The sequence below is a fragment of the Cupressus sempervirens genome, chromosome 10 (genome assembly GCF_028749045.1).
Source record: "Cupressus sempervirens isolate cs-2001-9-10 chromosome 10, ASM2874904v1, whole genome shotgun sequence".
NCBI classification, from domain to species: domain Eukaryota; kingdom Viridiplantae; phylum Streptophyta; class Pinopsida; order Cupressales; family Cupressaceae; genus Cupressus; species Cupressus sempervirens.
In genome coordinates, this window is record NC_143127.1 from 549,722,607 (window position 1) to 549,748,203 (window position 25,597).

At 36.0% G+C, this 25,597-nt stretch overlaps 1 protein-coding gene across 2 annotated transcripts; it reads right to left on the reverse strand.

Moving 5' to 3' along the window:
* Positions 1–1,991: 1,991 nt before the first annotated feature.
* LOC149535069 (chaperone protein dnaJ C76, chloroplastic-like) lies at positions 1,992–25,038 on the reverse strand. Of its 2 annotated transcripts, none has more exons than XM_089807646.1 (7): positions 24,955–25,038; positions 24,683–24,863; positions 24,357–24,534; positions 23,661–23,767; positions 23,128–23,326; positions 2,614–2,864; positions 1,992–2,524 (listed from the first exon to the last, which is right to left on the reverse strand). In XM_089807646.1, the coding sequence occupies exons 1-7, from the start codon at positions 24,990–24,992 to the stop codon at positions 2,165–2,167; spliced, it is 1,314 nt and encodes a 437-aa protein (XP_089663772.1). In that variant the 5' UTR covers positions 24,993–25,038; the 3' UTR covers positions 1,992–2,164. The 2 variants fall into 2 exon arrangements, with proteins under 2 accessions (XP_089663772.1, XP_089663773.1); XM_089807647.1 differs by having other exon boundaries at positions 24,683–24,868.
* Positions 25,039–25,597: the final 559 nt, after the last annotated feature.

The window sequence follows — 25,597 nt, forward strand, 5'->3', positions numbered from 1 at the left end:
AAAATGAGAGAAGATGGAAAAAATGGAGTGGAAGAAGAAGAAGATGAAGAAGTAGACATGCTTTTAACTATGCCATATCCTAGGGAATGTTAGTCCCCTTACGAATAACCAATGTTGTTACAAATAAACTTAAGATATGACTAAGAGATAAAATTATATGATGTTAATTTTATGGTAAATTATATCTATAAAATTAGTTTATTTATAAATATTTCTTCAAATAATTTTTTAAGAATTATATTATAAATTAATTATATGCATTTACTAGTATATTAATGTCAAAAAATATTTTTTTATTTGTATAATAGTCAAATAATTGTTTTGATATCTTTTTGTGAATGTAATCATCTCTACTTATCATAATAATTGTCATTAGACAATTAAAAAAAAAAAAATTAATATATATTTAACATTATTTATTAAAGTTCACAAGATTTATTTTGTAAAGTGATTGAGGAAAAATTACTTTTAATTTATATTTAATTAATATTATATTAATAAAAGTAAATTATTTCTTATTTTTAAATCTCACATACACACATATATATTGGTACTTTAAAATAATAATAGTCATGAAAATAATTATTTGAGCCATTAAAATATAATGTTATTAGATAACAATATTAAAAAGTGACTTACTATATGATCCTCATTTCATATATGATTTAAAAGTAAATTAGTTATAGATTTTTATTATTATAATATATTTGTTTAATTAACTTAAGAAAGAAATTTTAACAATGATGAAAAAGACTATAAATTATTGTCAAATTTATAATAAATTTAAAATAAAAATTATTTGTACAAATAGTGTAATGTCAAAATATATTATAATAAGATTTAAAAATGTATATTCCATCTTTTGCATTATACCATGCACCATAATGGAGACTTCAGCAATTAATATAGGATTAAAAATACTTACTTAAAATTGTAATTAATGCAGGTTGTAATAATTTTGTACTTTATATCGAAAAATTATGTTTCTCCCTTGCATTTTTTGTGTTGGCCAATAATAACATAGATAAATATAAATTTTAACAATCATCAATATAGAAAATTATAATTAAATATAATTTTTTTTCTTTTTTGTGTTGGCCAATAATAACATAGATAAATATAAATTTTAACAATCATCAATATAGAAAATTATATTAAAATATAATTTTTTTTCTATAACTTTTAATTCTTAATTATGATTGGTTGAAATAATTGACAAACAAATTTTTAATGATTCCAATAGTTAAAAGATACCTATCCTAAAAAAGAAATACACTTGAACACCCAAAATTAAGCTCATTCATATCAATCTCTAATTAAAATCTCAGCTGGCTAACCTTGCGGTCCCATGGTGGGGGGGCTTGGGCTCTATATTTAAGGAGCTAGAGGGGGCTTGGGCTTTATATTTAAGGAGCTAGAGGTCCCATGATAATATTTTGGGAGGGCTAAAGCTTAATTTGGAATCTTTTCCTATTAACTAGGAGCCCCTACTTTTTAGTTGAGCAGATGCAAAAGGTGGGGGGGCGCTGGAAATAGCCCCTATTGTTTAGGGAAGAATTCTGCCACTTGGCAAGAACCTACTCTTCATTTTTCCTCCAAATTGAAATCATCCTGCCAAAAATTCTAAAAACAACAGTTTATAATTTTAATATTTTCTTCAATTGAGAAACTAATTTTTTAAAGCTGATTTATATGTAATGCCCATGAGACCCTCCTCTTTAAATGTTCTTAAAAAAGCTCAGCAGCACCCGTTCTATTTTTAAGCAAGTGGGTGCCCATAAGACCCCAGCCTAACATGACTAAATGTGCAATTTTTGAAATGGTTTACATTTAATTACTAATAAATCAAACAAGTTCTTGAAAAAAACAAAACAGGTACTCAAGCTGGGAGGCACGCAACTCTGATTCACTTTGAAAAGCACTTTCAAAATGCTTCAGTGGAACCTAATTAATCAAAATAACGAATAAGGTGTGGTGGGCTGCAAGGAAGCTGAAATGAAACACTTTCTATAATTTATTACAGAAGACTGTATACAGCTTAATGAAAACAACATCCAGATCTCTCATACTGCTTATCTAAAGAATAAGTGGAATAAGTGGGAGTATATCTAATTTAAAAGGAAAATAAGTGAAACCAAATTTCATCAGTACCTGCTTGAAGGAGTTATGAACTACTGTTCATGTAGTATGTTGTATAAGAGCTGTCCTTCCCCAGTAAGTGTTTTCTCAGGTCTTGAACAATTCTTCCTTCCCCTGGTAAGGAATGCATTGTGGTGGTGTCTTGCCTCCTTACATAAACAAACCAATTAGGCAATGCATAGGTTGTTTCCCCAGCGTTGGACAAGGTTGGCAATCGGGCAAGCTGTTCCACCGTCACAACTAATGAACCCACACACTCTATATTTCCATCAATAAAACCCAGTTGAACACCGTTTTCCAGAAGCTCTACACGGAACGGCATGGGAAGAGGCATCTCACTGGATGAAGCAAAAGTGTTTGCCCATTCTTTGATAAGCCCTACTGTCTGCCATTAAACACAATGCAGAAAAAAAAAAATTAGATATGCCCACGCATTCTAAAGAAAACACAATTTTACACATAGATTGTAGTTACCTTTCTCACATTAGAGCTGTCTACAGGCAAAGCAGCGAGCTCGGATGTGGAAGACCTGCTAAAAAGTGTTTCCCATGACCGTGGATTGTTTTGATCATAATCTGCTTTCTCCTGCTTGGTGCTCGAGGAATCAATACCAGTGAACTGCTTCATCCAGGACCACAACCACCACAGTGATCCCATTTTTATCCTCAGATCAGCATACACTCTTGCCTTACGCTGATCTATCGTTTCTTCTGTAACTCGTGAATCTGAGAAGTATTGGAAAAGAAATCAGAAAACAAAATCAATTTATATGTGCGCAAGGCTTTCATAGTACATGGAATTGTATTCAACAACATTATAGAGATCCAAACAGAAGTAGAAATATAGATGACACTAATGGTTTGCTTAGATATCCAGCAGTAACTTTGCCGAGGCATTCATCTTATTATATAGAAAAAGAAATAAATTTTACTGTGGCATGTGAGATTAACATTTCATGCAATTCTATAGAATTTAATATGGTTGTAAACATTGTGAATGCCCATCAATAGATCTAAATAACATTGACTATTTCAATACTCAACTGTAGCAAGAATATCTGCACTGGCAAGAAGTATAAGCCTAATAAGCATATCTACTAGTTTGCGTGCTCAAGAACCACGGCTATAGTGTGTACTTGGACATGTAAGAAAAATATGTTTTGCTTATATAAATGCAAATAAATCCATGCTCTTTTTTAATTTCTCAATTATTTTTTTGAAAATGTAACAGTGCCAGATCAGAACCTTGAATTTTTATTACTTGCATCTAAACTAATAAAAGTTGAGAATCATATGTTGACTATATTGTATTCTTCTACTCTGAAGAGATGTTAGATAGTTTGCTTATTCCAGGCAGCAGTGTCTATTTAGTGTACAGGCTCAAATAATCATTTGGCACTTTTGGTTTTAGAATTCTATAGGTCTAAGGAAATTCTACCATTTAGCAGGTCAGGCTAAAAGGTATTAACAATTGGCAACAAATTGAAAGGCAATGAGTTTATGCAGCCCAGATTTTGGAGAATGAAACCAGCATTTGGCTCCTGACATTGCCGAGTTTGTGCAGTTCTAACAATGAATTGAATTTATTGCTGGTAGGTGATTTTGAATTTGAAATTTCGTATGGAAAATTAAATGGACAACACGAAACAAAATGACAGAATTTTTTTCTGATTTTCCGGGACGGGGATGTCTTAGGGGATGGGGACATGTTTCCGGTACGGGAACGGGTCAAAAGAAAAATTTAGGAGACAGGACTTTAGGGGATGGCAATTAAAAACATAGGAGATTTTTATATAGAGAGAGACAAAATTCAAGTATGCATATCATCACATTGATAAACCATTCACCATAGACATTTCAGAAGATCAATATATGGAAAATTATCAAATGACAAATGCTAAGTACCTCCATTATAACATATCACATACATACGTAGTAAAATCAAAATGCCTAAAGTCTCCAAGTATTATGCATGAAATCAGAGTGGAATAAAGAGAAGTGCAATTAAAATAGTAAGTAGTAAATAGAAATACTAAATGCAATCTTTTCTCACTGTTGCTTCTGCTGTTGCTCTATGTTTTTTTCCCCTCTTAGCAAGTACATCATATCTTAAAATGAGTAGAAGAGTTAGTGTTTTAGTGTTTTAATGGACAAATATGGTTTGCATATTTTAAGACAACTACGGACTCACATAAAAAGCAAAATTTACTGTTTTGCTTGTACCCAACTAGCTGGAAAAAAGGGGATGGCTAGAAGTTATGGGGATGGCTAGGGAACGGCAAAGCCGTCCCCGGTACTGCTGGCCGTCCCCAAGTTTCCTGCCCAATTCTTTTTGCCGTTTCGGGGATGTTTCCAAATTTGGTAAAAGGAGGACAGCTTTGGGGAAGGCAAAAATTTGTTCCCGTGTTCCCGTTTCATCCCCAGGATGAGTATGAGCCTAAAAGCATAGGGGACACGTCCTTGTGGGGACGCTGGATTTATTCAGTTTGTGCAAAGGAATGTTTTTTTAGCGGCAGCTGTATGTGTTTATTTGTTGAGCAAAGATTGCTCCAGATCTTAGTAAGCTCCAAGTGAGCAGATTTTAAGAGCTCTGTGAAACTCCAGGTGTGTGCAACCCCAGAGTGCTGCAAATTAGTTTGTAATCAATTATTAGTTTGTATTTTTTGAGTTTGTTTATTTGTATTTTTTCTCCAGATTTAATTGAAAGCAAGAATAAAACATGCATGTCTCCAGTTGTTTGTCTGTGTCTCCATTTTATTTGGTTTCCCATTGTACATTCCCAGTGATTGGGAAAAACAGAGTTCCAATCTTTGTGTGTGTGCTCTGCCCTATTTTGGAGATTTGGTTTCTTTACATAGTATCAGAGCCCCCTTGTAGGCAGTTATACATTTGTAGTAAAGCTGTTTGACCCTAAATACTTGTGAGTTAGGCACTTTTTTTTAGGTGTTGAAGCTTTTTGTGTAGAAGATATGACTGAAGATGAAGGAAACAGCTGACTACAGCCACCATTTGTTAATGGACAAACTATGATGTTTGGGCAAAGAAGATGAATTTCATTATGGTTGTTAATGATTTGTGGGAACTTGTGGTCAATGGTTTTGTAGATGTGGCTGGCCCCACTTTGTTTTTTGCCCTCTCAAATAATTAGAAGACTCGGTCGAAGGAGTCAAGGAGGAAATATGCTAAGACATTAAGTTTGATATCTAAGTTATAGATTTTGATTCTGATGTTGATACGGGTAGGGGATTCTGATGTGCGGATGCACAAATTTTTTATTTTTTATTTTTTGATGTGTATATGTGTGTGTGTGCGCGCGTGTGTGTGCGTGCAAAGAAATGCAAGAAATATACAAAAATAAACTATTCCATAGCATGATACTTCACCATTGATAGTTCAACTACAAATTTCACAAAAAGTTCAAGATTCCAATGCAATTTGAATTACAAAATCAAAACTTAGTTCATAATTTAATGTTGATCAATCAAGAGTCAAGACTCAAGACTCAAGATACACTAATCAAGTTCAGCCATTCAGAATCATAAGGATTCTTAAAAAACTCCACATTCTCACAATCTCCTTCTTATTGCAAGACTTGCAAGTTCATTTGAACCAAACATGGTTCCACTTGTGCTAGATGCATGTGCCATGATGCTATCAGCATCATCATCTGTGATTGTAGTACGATCCTATAACATTGCATCCAAGTTTGTACATTTAGGGGCTACATCTCAAAGTTTGGCTAACTCTTGTATGCATCCTCCTTACGTAATAAAAGATGCAACTTGGTATGTATATAAACCAAGTCCTTAGCTTTCTTTGAGCCCAACTGATTGTGCTTCACTGAATGGATATAGGAGTATGTACTCCATTTCTGTTCAAAAGAAGAACTTGCAACCTGGATAGTGTTCATAAAATTAAACATACAAATGAAAAGGAAATTAAAGAGTTTCAAACACTAAATTGTAGAATACAATTGTTAAACAAAAAAATTTAAAAATTACTTCTGAGAGGATCTTGATTGCAAACGGTTGTAGATGCTTGGATGGTTGACCATACATATACCACCATGTGATAGCTCCCATGCCATTTTGGTCCTTTATTGCATGCGGGGTAAGTTTTGATCCTAAAGAAAATAAGCCAAACACTAGCCTACCCATTTTGCACATTTCATCATTTGAGAAGAGTCTTGCAAGTGCATTTTAGCGCCCAATAGCAACTTCTTCATCCGCATATGGTGCAATTCGATCCGGCATAACAAGTATTATTTGGCTATAGTACCTTGGAGATAAGGCATATGCAAGGAGGTGCAATGGGTTACTCATTTTCTCCTAACGACGATGAATGGTTGCTTCGACTTTATTGCATACGGCTTCACATTCTTCGAAGTCATTCCTGTGCTTGTATGGAAAACATTACCTTTTCTACCATGGTGTCCATGTCATCGTACACATCCCCCAAGTAAGGTGTATTTGTATCAGCAAAGCATAGCATAGTCATGATACGCTTGGTGAAATCCAATACAAATTGCAGACGAGCCCACCAAATGTCATCCAAGACCAAAGCCTTGACCTTTTGGGCTCTTTGAATTTAAAGCCTTCCACATACCCCATTGGCTAGAAATAACTATTTGGCTCAATGCTCCTTGCACCTTGAGGAATCATCTCATAACAACAGTATGAGATGCAAATCGAATCTCAACAACCTAAGCAAGTTAACAATATGACAATACATATAAAGAAAAGTCATATACAATTTGATAATTGAACATTAATATAAAACTTATTCAAATTAAATTAACAAATGAAACTAATTAATTAAAATTTTGAATTTACCTTGAACAACTCCAACTTGGAGAATGATTTGAATATGGATTGTGACATGTGGTGGTTTGTCACAGATATTTGTATCTCTCTCCTTCATGGTATATTTGCTTCACAAATCTATTTGGGTGTCAATTTGTTGAGAGAGTGTATAGTGCATGGTGTCCAAAAAAATGGTTGTACCTAGTCTCAACCAAAGCACCTGTACCCCTACAATTTTTGGCATTATTTGTGACCACTTGGACCACATTCTCACTACCCACCATCTATATTGCCTCAATGAGAATTCTAGGAATGAATTATGAATCTTAACTTCTCCTTTACTATCAACTACCCTAAAAAACATTGCCCCTTTGGCGGACATTCCAATGACATTAATCAATGGTTGGTTTCTTGTATCTTTCCATTTGTCAGACACAATAGTTATAACCTATGTTCCCTGGGGACGCCTACCTAGCCTAAAACCCGGCGTTTCGGGGATGGGGGCGTCCCGGGGACGGGGGGACGAGTATGGGACATCCCCCAGCCGTCCCCAAAAAGTGAAAAAATGCATGGGACGTCTCGAAAACTTGGGGACGCCTGAGGGGAAAAAGGGGGACGGCCAGCTGTACCCGGTACGGAAAGGGGATGTCTGGACGTCTTCTTTCCGTACTGGGTACTTCTGGCCATCCCCCTTTTTTGTTTGCATAAAATTAAAAAAGTTTAACATAATTTTTTTTTTAAAGCCTCCAACTTGGTTGGCCAAGTTGTCCCCACCCCTCCAAATGCCCTAAAAGGCAATAGAGGCAGAATAGGAGCAGCAGGCTACTTCATTTTTCTATGTTTTTTTTTTTTTTTATGTTGAACATGAACATGATTATGATACATTGATACTTATGACTTTATGGCAGCCCTCTACCCTTTGGGCCTATAGCTTTGGGCATATTTTGATTTTGATTTTCAGATTTATCATGTTTATCATTATGACATTATGATATTGACAATTGCTAATGTTCATTGTTCAGTGTTCATTGATATTGATATGCATTTTGACAATTGGATACTAAAATTAGATATTATTTCCTATATGGCATTCAAATGTTGTATTTTATGGTTCTATAATGTTTAAATGACATGTTCATATGAATGACATGTATATTTGCAAATTTCAATATATATTTTAAAATTTTCCTATATATATATATATATATATATAGCCGTCCCCATTTGCTGTCCCCCCCGTCCCCAAAATCGCCAAAAAAATTTGTCGTCCCAGAAACCCGTCCCGCCATCCCCTGTCGTCCCTGTACCGGAAACTTGGGGGAACATAGGTTATAACAAAAGTTTTCCAAGAAGTTCTAATTGGTTGAAGAGCTTTGTCTATAGAAATCTTTTCTTTTTGCAAAAGAGTAGTACGCACCTTTTCAAACCGAGGACTAGTGTAATCAGTCAACACTTTAAGGATGTTGTGACCATTTCCTTCCAATATGGTGATCCTGCCAAGTTGATAGGAAGACCATTGGCATTAAGGCAACATGCAATTGCTTCATCAACAAGCTTTCTTGCCTCCATTTTAAATGTGTGATCCAACGAACCTCTTTTGCCAGTAATAACTTCTACTTCCTCTTCCTCTCCCAGTATGGCTACTTGCAAGAATGGATGTTTGGAGGATACAACATGATTAGAGGGCGATTTCATTTCTCTCTTCCAGGATGAAGGTTGATAAAACTTGTTTTTGATTTGTTAACTAAATGATCAGCAACCTTCTATTCTTTTATAAATCCTACTAATTGTGCATCACTCGTCCTTTTTCCATCTTTGCTTCCTTTGCACAGTGCTATTCCTTTATCACTAGGGCCCATAAAATGAGCTTTGACCCGATAATATGAGTTGTTGAATGGTTTACTATGACATACATTATATTTCCAAATGTATGACCAACCTCTTGAAAACCTGTGATAATCCTACAGTATGTCTCCATAATGAAGATGCTACATCAATTTTGAAGTTATCACTTCGTTCACCTTGCATTGCCACTGAACTTTGACTACCGATAGTGGCTTGCACAACACAAACTATGAATCTAATAAGAAAATTAAAAACTAAGTTAGAAATAAACTATGGACATAAAGCACACAAGTGCAAAAATATTTAAAAAGAAAGATAAACTTGTTTCTTCGTTTCAAAAAAAAAGGAAAAAAACTTATAAAAATTCTTCATTCATCATCATCTCAAAAAAAATCGGTAAAAGATCTCAAGAATGGGATCAAATGCTTACCTTAAATTCTTAGAAGTCCTTTGTAGAAGCTATTTGACACCCTATGAATGATCCTCTTAAAAAAATAATGACCTTGCATTCAAAATGTCAAAATGAAGACCAAATGAGAAGAGAGCCCAGCTGCAAACAAAATGAGAAGAATGAACAATGAATAGCCTCTTTTAGGGCTGTTTTAGGGTTAAAGAGCAAAAAAAGAATTAAAATAATGAATTAAGACACATGCAAAATAGTCACTCAAGTGACTTTGGATGTACAAAAGGGCTATATTCCCGCAGGTGTTGTCCAAGTGCGCCCAAGTGCTCTCAGGGTGCACCCAAGAAGTGCATCCTGGGACTGTGAGTGCTTTTCAATGCATCCCGAGAGCACCCACAACCCCAAAACGCACTTCTTGGATGCACCCATGTAGAATCAGAAAGCATCTATATGCACCAACATCCACACCCAACAAAAACCACAAAGCACCGGTATCTTAGTTTGATAGAAGTATTCTTGATAGAGGCAACATTTCCCAGAATAATAGTAGCTAACTATTCCAAAGAAGCTTGATAAATTCCCCAAAAAAGCTATAAAGAGACTAATAAAGTTTGATTGGTGAAGCTCCAGATGTTTCAAAAGATTCTAAGACTCTACAAATGGTGAACAATGATCCATTGCAAATTTTAGTACAAAAGTTTCTGATTTGATAAACCAGTTAATGACAAATGGAGAAAACATGGAGCAGAGAATAGTGGAGAAAATCTTGAGAAGTTTTCCCTCAAGATATGATACAGTGGTGATTGCCATTAAAGAGGCAAAGGATCTCTCCATATTTACTGCAGATGAATTAATGGGTTCTCTCCAAACCCATTAGCAATGCCTTAATAGGTTTGCATTGTCTTCCCATGCATAAGCTTTCAAAGCTCAAGCCGATGTAAGAGGCAAGGGGAGAGGAAGAAATAGCTCCGTAGAAGGCTCTAGAGGCAGAGGTCGTGGCAATTCCGGACAAGGTAATGTTGGAGGAGATATCTCAAGAAGGGAAGGCAGTTAAGAGGGATCGAGAAGCTCTCATAACAGCTCTAGACAAAGGAAAATGAACAACTCAAATAAAAGAAATGTTGAGTGCTATTATTGCTATAAATTTGGGCATTATGCAAGTGAGTGTTGGATAAAGAAAAATTATCACTCAAGGAAGAGTGCAAATGTGTCTGATGTGAATGTGGCTAAAGGAAGTCAATCCACAAGGCGACGTCTATCTAGCCGAATTTTTACACTGGATGTGACGTTTCTCTTGATTTATTAATTAATTTAGAAATTACAGAAGCACAGTTCTGGGAATTTTAAATTAATTAATAAATCAAACAAACAAATAGTCACATCGGGTGCATTCCTTCGGCTATTTAGCCATGGGCAATCCACAACTTCCATTCTGTGTAACATTGGTGAAGAAGGCAGCCCTGAGGTTTGGCATTTGGATAGTGGTTGTAGTAACCACATAAGCGGTAATGGAAGTCTTCTTCTTTCATTGATAAAAATGTTAAGTCTCAAATTAGAATGGAGAATAATGGGACTATTCCAATTGTGGGCAAATGATCTATTATATTCCACAACAAGCAAGGTGACAAGATAAAAAATGTTTATTTTGTCCTTGACATAAAGCACACTCTAATGAGTGTTGAACAACTCATCCATAACAGGTACAAAGTGTTGATGGAGAATGGCCAATGTGTCATTTATGAGAAAGATGAGAGTAAGAAAGTTGTCGCAATAGTCCAAATGACAAAGAATTGGATGTTTCAATTGAGAACAAAGACATGCTTCTCTTTCTAGCTTGTAGCTACACCTCCCAAGCAAGCATGTACAACAGTACAAGAATCATCTTTCAAGATATAGACATCTCAGCAATGCTGATTTGAGTTTGCTGTCCAAAAAAAAGAATAATAGACGATTTGCCAAGTATTGTAGAGTCTAGTAGCAAGTGTGAGGCTCGCATTTTGGGTAAGTGACATAAGTTGCCCTTAAATTTGGTAAGTCTAGAAGGATAAGAGCACCATTGGAGCTGGTGCATATTGATTTGGCTAGCCCTATGCAAACCACATCTATTGAGGGGAGCTCTTATTTTAAGACCTTCATTGATGATTTCGGCTGTAGGACATAGATGTATTTTTTGAAACATAAATTTGAAGCATTTCATGAGCTGTTGTTCTTTATAGCTCAGGTTGAAAAAGAAACTGGACGTTATATCAAAGTCCTAAGGTTAGATAGAGGGGAGAATATACCTCCTATACATTTGTAAAAATTTTGCAAGAAATATGGCATAAAGCAGGAGCTAACAACCAATTATACTCCATAGCAAAATGAAGTGGCTAAGAGGAAGAATATGACCATTGTTGACATGACAAGGAGTATGTTGAAAGCAAAAGGAGTAATGGCTTTAGCAAAAGCGATGGCAAGCCCATTGTTTACATCAAGACAACTAATAGTAAAATTTTATTTGTTGTTTTGTATGTGGATGTTCGAGTTTTTATTTGAGATAATGATTTCCTCATTTATGATTTTAAAGAGGTTGTGAAAAGTAAGATTGAAACGAAAGACTGAGATCTCTTGAAGTATTTTCTAAGCATAAAAGTAAAACAAATGTATGATGGTATTTTTATCTCTCATGGAAAATAAGTAACTCAGATTTTAAAGAGATTAGAGTACAGAACAACAAGCCTGCACCAACACCAACAACTATAGGTCTAAAGTTGGGTGAGAAAAATTGTAGCAGCAATGTGAATCAGACCATGCATTAAAGTTTGGATGGAAGTTTGATGTATTTAACAACTATGCCTAATATTTGCATGTAGTAAGTTCGATTTCCTGATTATGGAAAGTCCAGAGGACTCCCATTGGCAAGTGAGTAAGAGAACTCTGAGGTGTGTTAATGGTACTAAAGGATATGACATTTTGCATACTACAGCAAAATAATTTGGGCTTATTGGTTACATAGATAGTGATTGAGTAAGAAATTCGGATGATAGCAAGAACACTTCTGGTTATGTGTTTCATACAAGCTCAGTTGCAATCTCATTGGCTTCCAAGAAGCAACCCATTACTGTATTAATTACAGCAAAGGCTAAGTATGTAGCAGCAAATGCAGCCGCATGGCAAGCTATTTGGCAAAGAAGAATTTTGATGGATTGAAGGAAGAATAAGAGGATGAAACCACAATTTACTGTTACAGTATTATAGTGAAAGGAATAATGACAATAAAGAGAAGGCGGCTGAAGAAAAGATAGTCGATGATGAAAAATCTTGTGTTTCATGGAAGAAGCAAGCACATTGAAATCAGGTATCATTTAATCAAAGAACTGGTTGAGAATGGTGAAATAAAAATAGAGTTTTGTAGGTCTGAGCAGCAGTTAGCAAACATTTTCACCAAGTCATTAGGAAAGGACACTTTTGAGTGCCTAAGAAGAAATTTGGGCATAGTTGATTTGGATCAAGCATGATTTTGTTTGTTGGCTGAGGACAAGAAAGTGTTGGAATTTTTAATTATTCTAGTTTATCCGTAAGTCACTGCAGTCACCACCTATTTGTCATGAGCTTCCAGTAGTGAATACCAACGAGTCAATGCAACCCAGACTTTGAAGAATGAATCCTCCAGTTGGTTCTCGATACTGTAGACTTTGTGCAGCTCGAACAATCAATTGAATTAATTGTTGGTAGGTGATTTTGAATTCGAGATTTTGTGTGGGATATTGAATGGACAACACAAGACAAAAGGGAAGAATGTTTTTCTGAATTATTCAGTCTGTGCAAGGGAATGTTTTTTGTAGCAGCAGTTGTATGTGTTGATTTGCTGTGCAGTGATTGCTCTAGATCTTTGTAAGTTCCAAGTTAGCAGATTGTGAGATCTCTGTGAAGCTCCAGGTGTTTGGTTGCATCCCCAAAGCAAATTAGTTTGTAATCAGTTACTAGTTTGCATTTTTTAAGTTCATTTATTTATAATAGTTCTTTTTCAGATTTAATTGAAAGCAAGAATCAAGCTTGCATGTCTCCACCTCTTTGTCTGTGTCTATATTTAATTTGGTATTACGTTGTCCATTCCCAGTGATAGGGAAAAACAGAGCTGCAATCTCTGTGTCTGTGCTCTGCCCTATTTTGGGGATTTAGTTTCTGGTATCAGAGCTCCTTTCTGGGAAGTTTCAAATTTTTTAATTGGGGTAACTGTTTCCCATGATATGTAAACCAAAGATGCTAGGAGCAAGCTCATTACTTAAACAAAGAACTGTATGCTTGTGCTTCATTCAAACATCAATGTGTACCTGAATAACAGTAATGACTTACTCAAATATTGACCTGGCTGCATTAAAAGAAAATTTGAGAATTATCCTTAATTTACAGGGAAATAGGATTTGTAATCTTACACTCAGAAACCTGTTTTTGGAATTGAAAGTTGTGACAATTTCTTTTATAAGCATTTCTAGAATGACTTTAAAAAAAGCTACTTAAAAAGGCCAAGTATGCCCTTTGAATTCTTGAAATTTAAATAGATCTGGCTTAAGAAATAGAAGCTGAAATATCTTGAGAAGCGATGTGTTAAAACTGAGGATTAAAAATGTTTAACACAATTTTCTTTTGGAGAAACAAATCTCAGATTGCTATATTGGACACAAATATTTCAAGAATCTAACAACAGAACACGGAGAATCTTTTTCTTAATAAACCAAAAATGAGAACATCTAAGCCTAGTTCCTAGGAGGCAATGTATCTGTATCTGTGCAAAAATATTTGACTTCAACCATAAAAAGCAAAGGTAACTCCTTTTGAAAAAGTCTCTGCTGCCTTATTCTGAGAACAAGGTGTCCTCATGAGATGCGATCTTGTATTCTGGGTTCCACAAGAATCTAATAGCTATCAGCCAAACTACATACCATAAAAAATTTCAACCTTGCTTTAATTATACAAGGTTCTCAAGGTGAGGCTCTTCCCAAATATCCACTTTAAAACAAGCCCAAAATTAGATATAAATGGACATAGCAATGAACATTATTATGACCATGCTATTCCCGAGGCGAGGCTCTTCCTGAATAAGAAGACAATAAATAATAAGGATGCACTTTAAACCAAGCCCAAAATTAGGTATAAATGGACATGGTAATAAACATTATTATGAGCATGCAACTCACTAGATTAGAGATATCGCATACAAGTTCACTGATAGATCATTATCATTGTCTTGATAAAAAAATGGCTAATATCTTCTTAAGAGGGAGGTCAAGCTAGCTTCAAAATGCAAGTTCTCACACATCAAGTCAACTAGTCATTAAGTCTGTATCTACAAGTATGGCATCATCAAAGGATCTTCTCATCCTACCTGACCATAAAGCATCTATGCAAAATCTTCCGTAAAGACACAAGTCTACAATAGCAATATCAATCTATATTCCCTATCAGCAATTAGAAAGAAAGAGGATATAGAATGGAATAACAGAAGAAGAATAAAATGGTGGAATGATTTTGAATTTTCTAGACATTCTCGGCCACATAATCTTCAATTTATGATGTCTAGTGACTTTGTTGGCCAGTAGGAGTTGCTGCTACAAGGACCTCAAGGGTGGACTCTAGGGCACACATTGCTAATCAATCTCTAAAGTTTATCAGATGGGTAACGTCTCTGCATGTCAAGGTGAGCTCAAGTTATAGCCATCAATCACTACATGGTCTCAACACCAACATAAACCAAGGAAAACCTAATCACTATTATCAGGTGGTAAGAAGCAATGCCAATGTAGGGCCTTTATAAATCTGATGAGCTTTCTGAACTAAGTTTTCTACTTTTAAGGTAAATTAGTTGCTTTTCAATCTTCTCTAAAAATTGCTTATCCAACCTCAAGTCACAGTTGTCTTTGTCAGATTATCTAGCCTGACTGCATTATAAATCTGCTCTCATTGATTCCCTTGACTCTCCTCATTAACCACATATCCATGCATTGCTAGTTCACAGCATTCATGTGCTATGTCCAATAGTGAGATTCAATGCAAAATTAATAAATGCTTACATAATGTCCAATAAAAGGTGCACATCTCTTCATCCATGGAAGAATGTCATTTTGGTAAAGCGCATCTCTATACCAATGTCATTCTCAATTGGGATCCTATCCTATATGCCATCAGTGGTTGTAAGGAAGCAAAGATGTGTGGAATCACTTCCTACACTAATCTTTGAGAGGACGATTATGCAAATTTAACTAACTATTGCAGAGATCTCAAGAAATGCATAATAACATAATCAAAATAACAAAGAACACATAACACAGTGATTACCTTGGGGAAACCCTTCCAAAAGAAAAATCCCACCCTCCAAAACCCGCACAATGTATTATCAAATCAAGATGATTACAATACACTTGCAATGCAAATTCTTACAGGAGTGCATCACCACAACTCAAACTTGGAGAGACTCCTTCTAGCACCAATTTTGAAAACTGAACTCAATTACACAAACACCTCCCCAAGCCCTCCTTTTATAGTGATTTTACAACCTGGAAACCACTTGTGGTTTTACAAAACCATGGGCAAAACTACCATGCCACATGTTACCCATTTTCGACATTTACATTTCCAATATGGAAAAACAACTAGGTTAAAATAGTAATCCCGTCCATAATTTTGTCTCTTAGTTTAGACCCTTATAAAAGTCATAAAACAAGCTAACTATGCTCTAAAAATGGCCCTCCTATATTCTACTATGGACAGGGCACCTTTTGTTATTTTATACACTCTTTCCAAGGTATAAACAATTGGAAAACTTCCACAAACAAATTTTGGAATTTTCCAGAAAAAGATTGCAAGGTTGAGACACATGTTCTCAGCATTCTCCCACTTGTCGAACACCTTGCAAGAGTTAGGGGATCCAAAATATCAAGGACTTAATTGCTAGGGGCCGAGAGGCCCATAGACTCTGAACACCATCTGAATCTCTTTATGCTCACAGGCTTAGTGAATGCATCAGCAACATTCACCAAAGTCTCTACCTTTTCCAGCTTCATCTTTGTCGTCCTCGACCATATCTCTCACAAAATGATATTGTACATCAATGTGCTTGGTCCTAGCATGAAAAGTCGGGTTCTTCGCTAGGCAGATTGCACTCTAGCTGTCACTATAAATTGTCACCGCACCCTGTTTGAACTTTATATTTGAACACAATCTCTTTAGCTAGATGGTTTCCTTGCAGGCATGAGTAGCTACCATATACTTTGCCTCAATAGTGGACAAAGCAACTATAGCCTGTCGCTTGCTCATCCAACTGATTGCACCACCAAATAATGTAAACACATATGCACTAGTGGATCTTCTTCTATCAACATCACCGGCCCAGTTTGAATCCACATAGCCTTGAATATCCAAGCAATGCTCGTTTCCTATTCCATGAAAACATATCGAGTACTCTGAGGTACCCCGCAAGTATCTAAAAACTCTTTTTACTGCATCCCAATGTGCTCTTCCTAGATTAGACATATAACGGGAAAGTACTCCCACTGCTTGGGCAATGTTTGGTCTTGTACAGACCATAGCATACATCAAACTTCCAACAACACTCTGATATGGTACTCGACTCATCTCTTCCATCTCCAATGGGGATGTGGGACTCTGCAAGCTAGAAAGCTTTGTTCCCATAGTAACAAGAACACTCAATGGTCTTGAATCCTACATATTAAACCTTTTCAAAATAGTACCAATATACTTACTCTGGCCTAGCCAAAGCTTTCTGTTTTGTCTATCTCTTATAATCTCCATTCCCAAAATGTGCCTAGCTGCACCAAGATCATTCACTTCAAACTTTATCGAGAGTTGAGATTTTAACTTTGCAATCAAACCTTTTCCTTTGAATAAACATGTCATCGACATACAAAGCAATAACCAAAAAACCATCACCATCAAATTTGAAATATATACAGTGATCAGATTTAGATCGCACAAATCCCAAACTCAACACATATGTATCAAACTTTTGGTACCACATCCTAGGACTCTATTTTAAACCATACAAGGATTTCTTCAATTTACAGACCAAATGACTTTTACCTTTCACCACATAGTGCTCTGGCTGTGACATGTAAATCTCTTCCTCCAAATCTCCATGAAGAAAAGCAGTTTTCACATCCATTTGCTTGATCTCTAGATCATAAGCTACTCCAATAGAAAGCAAAAATCTAATGAATGTCATTTTGGCTACTGGAGAAAAAACCTCACCATAATCTACTCCCTCAACCTAAGAGTAACCTTTTGCAACCAAACGTGCTTTATACTTCTCAATGCTTCCATCTAAACCCATCTTCCTTTTGAACACCCATTTACAACCAACAAGCTTCCGTCCTTCAAGCAATGGTACAAGGTCCCATGTTTGATTCCTCTTAAGAGCTGCCATTTCTTCATCCATGGCTATTTTCCAAGACTCTAAATCATTCATACCAAGAGCCTCTTGTACAGATCTCGGTTCATCAAGCATTCAATGCAAATAAGCATCTCCAATCATCAGGAGAATACCCATACCTTTTAGGTGGTTTCCTTTGTCTAGTAGATCTTTGAACAAGATCTGGTTCAAGTTTAGGAGGTTCACGTTCATGATTAAGTTCTCCCTCTTCCTCTGATGATTCAGAACTCGTAGAGCTCTCTTCAACATCTCGTCTTTCTAAGGGCCTCGATTCAACTTTCTCAAGTGTAGCAGGAAGTTGAATCGCATCTTTCTTTTCTTCTATCTATTCTGGCTGCACTGTAACAGAAGAAGGCTTAGTTTCTCTAAAAATAACACTTCTGGAATAAAATACTTTTTGTGCAACAGGATACCAAAGCTTGTATCCTTTCACGCCATAACTATATCCGATGAAGATACATTTGACAACTTTGTTGTCTAATTTTGTCCGCTTCTCCTTTGGCACATGAGCATATGCCTCACAACTAAACACTCTCAGATGTCTAAGTGAAGGCTTGTGGCCCGACCACGCTTCCATTGGCATCTTATCAACAAGAGCTGATGTAGGAGACCTATTTATCAGGTAGCAGGCAGTGGCTACAGCTTCGGCCCAGAACTTTTGTTCTAGTCCAGCAGCACTCAACATACTCCTAGCCTTCTCCATCAAGGTCCTGTTCATTCTTTCTACAACTCCATTCTGCTGTGGAGAATACGGAGTTGTCTTCTCTCTTTTAATAGCACAATCTTTACAAAATGTGTTAAAATCATTGGAGCAAAATTCACCACCATTATCAGTTCTCAAACATTTTATTTTCTTTTCAGTCTGCAATTCAACCATTGCTTTAAATTCTTTGAAACGACTGAAAACTTCAGCTTTACTCCTAAGGAAATAAACCCATGTTCTTCTACTGAAATCATCAATGAAAGAAACATAATAAACTGATCTACCAATAGAAGGAACATCAACTGGACCAAATACATCCGAATGGATTAGATCCAAAATACATGAAGACTTGTGAGAACTCAAGTAAAACTGAATGCGGTCTTGTTTACCATCGATACAATGCTCACAAAAATCAAATTCAAGATTGCAGTCATTTAACCCATCAACAAGGTTCTTATTTTTCAAGGTCCGTAAACCCTTCTCACCTATGTGGCCAAGTCTCTAGTGCCATAACATGGTCTTCTCTACAGGCAACTTTGATTCGGTAGACAAAGCACCCTTGGGTACCCAAAAACCACGACCATCTGTTGAAAGAGAAATCTTCTCCTTCTCCAACTGAGTAGTGTTTTTCACAATCTTATCAGATGTATTATTGCACTCAACCGTGCATGCATCAAGCTAGTACAATGCATCCAATCTGCTTCCTCTTGCTATTATCATAGCACCTCTCACCATTTTTACACTTGCTTCAGAAAACTGTACATGCACACCCACATCTATTAGCTTACTAACAGATAACAAATTCCTTGCTAGTCTAGGGATATGCAAGACACCATCAAATCTTCTAATTCTACCATCAGAAAATTTCACACAAATACTTCCACGACCAACAATATCAAGTACTGAGTTATCACCCAAATACACCTTACCACTATCAAAATTTTCATACTTACTAAACCAGTTTCTATTAGGAGTCATGTGGAAAGATGCACGTGAGTCTATTAACCATGCATTTTCACCTGCATGAGTGGCCAAGGCTGCGATGAAAGCATCTCCATCTTCCTTCTCGGACTCAGAATCAGAATCTTGCTTCTTCTTCTTCTTTTTCTTCTCCTCTTTGCAGTCCTTTCGGAAGTGTCCAAGTTTGCCACAATTCCAACAAATTGCCTTGAACTTACTAGGAGATTTCGATCTCCCCTTATTTTTGGACTTAGAATGACCATGCTGCTTTTCGTTCTTGCCTCTTTCTTTTGGTCTTCCTCGAACACTCAAAGCCTCTTTGGCATTCAGAGAGACCTTCCTTCTCATCTCCTCTAAAAGTAGAGAACCAACAACATCCTCCATCTTCAAGACAACTAAAGTGCTCCCTATAGCCATCACAAGACTATCCCATGAGTCTGGCAACGAACATAGCAAGATTTGACACCTTTCTTCTTCATCCATTGGCACCCCTACTAAGGTGAATTGAATCACCAACATATTAAAGCTTTCCAGATGCTCAGAAATTCGTCCACCTTCTTCCATTTTCAAGGAATACAACTTCTTCCTCAAGAAAATCTTGTTCACAAGTGATTTCGCTTGATAGATCTCGCTTAGCTTTTTCCAATGCTTCTTCATGGTAGGTTCTTCATGGACATTAATCAGAATCGAGTCTACAAGACACAATCTGATGAGACCTTTAGCTTTTTTGTCCATCACATCATATTGTGCGGCTAAAGTTGGATCTATGGGCTTCAACTTTTTCTCATCAATCGCATCCCATAGATCCTGATCAGTCAGCAAATCTTCCATCTTCAGCTTCCACATCTCAAAGTTTGTGCTAGAAAACTTTTCAACATCAATTCTCCCCAACATGCTTGCCATCTTTTCAATCCTGCAACACAGAAATGAAAAACTTTGCACAAGCTCCCACTCAAACCTTGATTAGCTCAAAAAACCCTGTACCCAACAAACAGAACCAAAATTGGCCAGGCTCTGATACCACTTGTAAGGAAGCAAAGGTGTGCGGAATCGCTTCCTATGCTAATCTTTGAGAGGACGATTATGCAAATTCAACTAACTATTGCAGAGATCTCAAGAAATGCATAATAACATAATCAAAATAACAAAGAACACATAACACAATGATTACCATGGGGAAACCCATCCGAGAGAAAAACCCCACCCTCCAAAACCCGCACAATGTATTATCACAACAAGATGATTACAGTAAACTTGCAATGCAAGTTCTTACAAGAGTGCATCACCACAACTTGAACTTGGAGAGACTCCTTCTAGCACCAGTCTTGCAAACTGAACTCAATTACACAAACACCTCCCCAAGCCCTCCTTTTATAGTGATTAGATGCTGAAGTAAATTTTCTGTGAAGTTGCTGAAAATCTCTTTAGAATATCATGAGACAATTGTAAGGTGCCCCATTAAACCTTGAACTGAACTTGTTTACACCCTTAAAAATTTAGAGAACTGTAGACTTAAACTACGGCACCCACAATTGGTAACACTAGGGAGAATATGAAAAGATGCACTTGAATACAAATATCCCATGAAACCTCTCTGATGTTTTACAATTATTTGAAATACATCTCACTTTTTTAGGAGTTTTTTATTTAAAAATTGTTTTCTTAGGCCACCAGCTGTGGATACAGAGGCCTTTCTGGGTGCATCCAGGTTACTGCTTGGGCGTACTTTAGAGGAAACCAAGACTGGCCCACACACGAACAGAGAAGGACCCAGGAACATGGTGAATTACCATCACATCTCAGCGACCATTAGATCAGTACATCTCAGGTAAAACTATCATTTTGTTTTCAAACAAGTATCGTGCCTCACAACAAATATCCTTTGGTGCCAATGCAAAAACAAGCAAGAGCTTATCTGAGCCATAAAGCACTACAGTGAATAATAATATAATCACATCACATATGCCAGTTCTTTAGTGCAAAATGATTAACAAAAGATAGTATCTTAATTATGAGTAGAAATAGAGAAGCAAACCACCAAATTAAGCACCAATTAGATAAAAAACAACTGTTGGATGAGTGTATGCATTCCATGTATAATAGGTTGGATGGGATAAACTTGCAAGATGATTAGAGACTTAAGCAATTTTCTAATAATTACATTTTTTGGAAAAAAACACCGGGTGTTATTTTTGGGTATTTTCTATTTTCACCCATGCATTAAAGCACTCATGTTTATCTTTTGCATGATTTCATACAAAATGTGTAGAATAATAACTACACAATCTTAGAGATAAAGTAAGAAAGTTCATTATTGTTTTGGAGAATGGTTGAGATTGTACAATAGTGAATTTTTTTACTATGCTGGGATTTCACCTGAAAAGGTTTACCCAGGGAAAAATACTGTAAATTGTCTTTGGTTGCCGTTATTCTGTGTTTTGTTTCAGATTGCATATGTACTACTTCTACCATAAAAACACAAGGGCAAGTTACACTGTAGTTAGCTGCATTAACACAAGATGCAGAAGGAAAACTCCCAAATTTGAATAAAGGAATATCCTTCAATTACAACCAATCAACAGAATGGCAACTTGAATTCGATCTAAAGGTATAAGTATTTGTCAACGTGGACATTATTAAACCAATGCATTGTTATATGATTAAAAAAGGGTTTCAGCAGTTTCAGTCTAGACTGACAAATGTCAAAAGTAAAAGTAATGGTTCTTACAACACACCTAAAAATGAGAGTTGCTGTAGACAAAGAAAGCTGCAGAGAGAATGAAGAGACAATCTAAGTGATATTTGATCATGGAGTAACCAAAGAAAATTACTAGCAAATACATGGTGCACTGACAACTAGAATATGATTGTTTATGGTAATATCATTTATGAAATTTTCTATATTTTCTCTTTTTACGTTTTCATTTTCTTATACACATAAGAATTACATATGGATGATGGAACACCAAATTCCATTCAGCCATACATAAAAAGTGTAGTCATGATCAGGTCCAATGATGGAACATAAAATTAGTAAATCTGGTGAGATTTCCAAACTTTTTTTCTTAAGACGGCCCAGAGCTACATTTTGTCTGGCAACATACATAAAAATATCAATGCAATCATTTTGGTTTAACCTGAAAAAAATGCCAGATGAAGAAAAATAATTTCCGTTCCCTGTCAGAGCTAAAATGGGATGTGCACCTCGCCAACAAATAACATGGTATGAACCTCTCCGAATTCCAAACAACTAACATTTGCGAATATCTATTAAAATGGAAGCTACTTCAAAAGCCAAAATAACAAATCCAGCCAACAGATTTATATCCTTTGACACCTCAAAAATATCTTAAAGGTTTAATCAAATCTTTCCGATTTCCTACTTTACAAATATGTTCATAGTCTGACCATATCTTTCTTGGTACTCTAAACCTTTGAAGGCATAAAGTATATCAAACTCATCCTACCTATCTGAGACGACCATAATATAATTTACTCCCAGCACACCTAGTTTAAGGTTTCTCTAAGAGTATTGCCATTAGATCATAACATCAGTATTACCTAGATTGCTTTTGAGTGTGTATATATTTATATGCCAGAACGTGAGATTGCATCCACTTTCAAGGAAGAAATTAATTGTGGATCTCTATAATTATGTTTGAAGATAAATGATATACTTATTAAATCATCCTTGCAAACAAGTACAAATGAAATGTCTTCTTGGATTGAGTTTAGACTTTTCACCATATATGTCCAGTTAAAATTAAAAATCATCTCAATTGTAGATAAATGCTTAGAAACTCTTCGTTGCATGTATCAGTGTATGTATGATAATAAGATACAAATCGTACCAGTTTTGGCTGACTGCTTTTCCTTTAGCTTTCGCTTGTATGTGTTTGCTGCCATGAATACATTTGAAGGTCGCTCCCAGCCTCCGCCAAATATTCCATTGCTAGCTCTGGGATGTGGACGAGCCAAAAACTCAAGGATAGCCAAGTCTTCTCTATCAACCCAATGGATGCAGTTTACAGGACAAGAATCTACAGAAACCTATTATAATCCAATAAAGTAAACCAAATAGATAAATTTGAAAATGGGATCTAAATTCCGACGCTATAGATGGAAACCTGTGATTCTGGAAATTAGCGCTCTAGCAGAATCAGATATTGTTTCTTAATACAAATTTCTATATTTTATCCATAAATCAAACCTAAAGGATGGAGCACTGCATCTGACTGCGTCAGTGCTACTGACGAAAATTATCACATGTTTCTCTGAATTGCATATTTGATCAGTGTCCCTATGCATATGTTTCTCTGAGTTACATTCTGATAAATAAATAAATAAAAGACAAGAAACATAACAGATCGAGTCAATTTTGTACCTTAATCTTAGCTTCGTCATCTCCATACTGAACTTTGACACGCGCACAGCCCAATGCTTCATCCATATGGAATGTGTTGCTTGCATGGAAAACACACTCCCGACATCCTGCATTGATGAAAATTAAATATAAAAACAATAAAAGAATAGTACTGTTTGCCGGTTTTGAACAAAACCAATTTTATTTGTTCCTTATTTTCTATCACCAACATAAAGTGCTGACCACAACTTGCTGCTTGAAACAATCCAAATATACAAAATTCAGTGGGAATGACAGTATACAGCTGACTGCTCACTATATCCCATTTTCATATCTTGGTTGCTCACCAAAATTAAACGAAATTGACAAAATTTAAGGAAACTCTACTAATGAGAGCTAGTCGATTTCCACAACCATAAGATAATTGATTGAAGTCAACTAATCATAAGATATTTCAATTTCCATAGAATATAATAAAAGAGCATTTCGGGAAAAGATCCGGTGTCATTTTTGAAATGTCAGTTCCCGATGGTAGTTTAGGGCAATCTTAACAATGCGAGAGATAAATGAGTGGCAGGGTTCAGAAGAGTTGGAGAGTACACCCACTTCGAATTTTGAATCATTTAAACCTTCAATTTCAATGCAAATTTTAGACACAGAAGCATTTGGGTATTGCATGTAACATTAAAAAGCATACGCATACAAAAAGCATATTACCTATACAAGTAACTTCATCAACAAAGAGGGCCTGTGGCCTGTGAGGTCCATTCCATGAACTATAAGCTGAACCAGTGAATTGCCCATTTATACCACTGGAAACGCTTTGACTTATTCTTTCATGATCACTAATGAGACTCCGGTAAGCCTCGTTCAGCAACACGGTCATTGCATGCCCCTGTAACAAACGCCATAACTGTGTCTTCATTTGGACGTAAAGGTGGATGAAAATCAGATGTACTAAGTTTTTCAGCCGCTTACTACTCTGAAAAAACACAATTTATATTAATTAATAAGAGAGTAGAAAATGGACGATGAAGAAAAACCTCTTCTCCTGCTATATCAGGATGGTATTTCTTTTGCAATTGTCGGTAGGCCTTGCGAATGTGTTGGGGAGAAGCGTCCACCGGAACACCCAGCACTTGGTAGTAGTCCTCTCCATGGCATTCGCATTTTACGCTCCTAATCTTCTTCCCATGTTGCTGAGATTGCTTTGGCGCGCACCATCTTGTCTAGTACAAATTTTATCTAGTTAACTGTTAATTATGCATAAATTTTGCAATAATAAGAAACAGAGAGTATTGCAATTGTTGCATACCTGGGCGGCTGCAACTTTGGTGAAACAAGAAGTATCATCCTAAGGAACTTGGTTCAGCTCCCTCCTAGACCGCCTCTTTTTCTTATTGATTATTGATTATCAACCGTTCTAATCAATGTAGTTCGTTGGGAATGGGGATAAATTGTATGGTGAACGTGGTCTTACATGTCCTATCAACTCATGGATCTTTTGGGCTTTTGGCTGAGGATTTTTATTATTTGCGTAGGCAATTTGTTTTTTGGTTGGTGATGAAAAGTATAGGTGCGCGTAGTGATTAATTTAGTTTAATTAGCTCAGTTCTGGACATATTTAACTAATTGTTAGGTTCAAGATTGTGTCTTCTCAAGAAATGATTGACAAAATGTAACATAACAATTGTTGCATGAGTAGCACATGAAATGCAATGGACATGTTATATGCAAAAGACATTTTTTTCATTTACTTACTTCCTAGGCAAAAAGATGCTAAAATATTTAAAGTTTTTCTAAATCAGAGGAGATCACTTACAAACTTTTGCCACAAGGTCAATCTTCAACTTTGCAATTTACTTTGATGTGAAAAGCACCAAAGAAAGACATCTAGAAGTTTTTAACTTAGAAATTCATTAGTGCTCACAAGCACTACATCGAACAGAGTTCTCTAT

Coding starts and splice junctions, on each gene's coding strand:
- LOC149535069 (XM_089807646.1), bottom strand. CDS start 24,992: ATGATACTTCTTGTTTCACCAAAGTTGCAGCCGCCCAG. Junction 23,327..23,660: donor ATGACGAAGCTAAGATTAAG/GTACAAAATTGA, acceptor GGATTATAATAG/GTTTCTGTAGATTCTTGTCC. Junction 2,865..23,127: donor AAAGCAGTCAGCCAAAACTG/GTACGATTTGTA, acceptor AATACTTCTCAG/ATTCACGAGTTACAGAAGAA.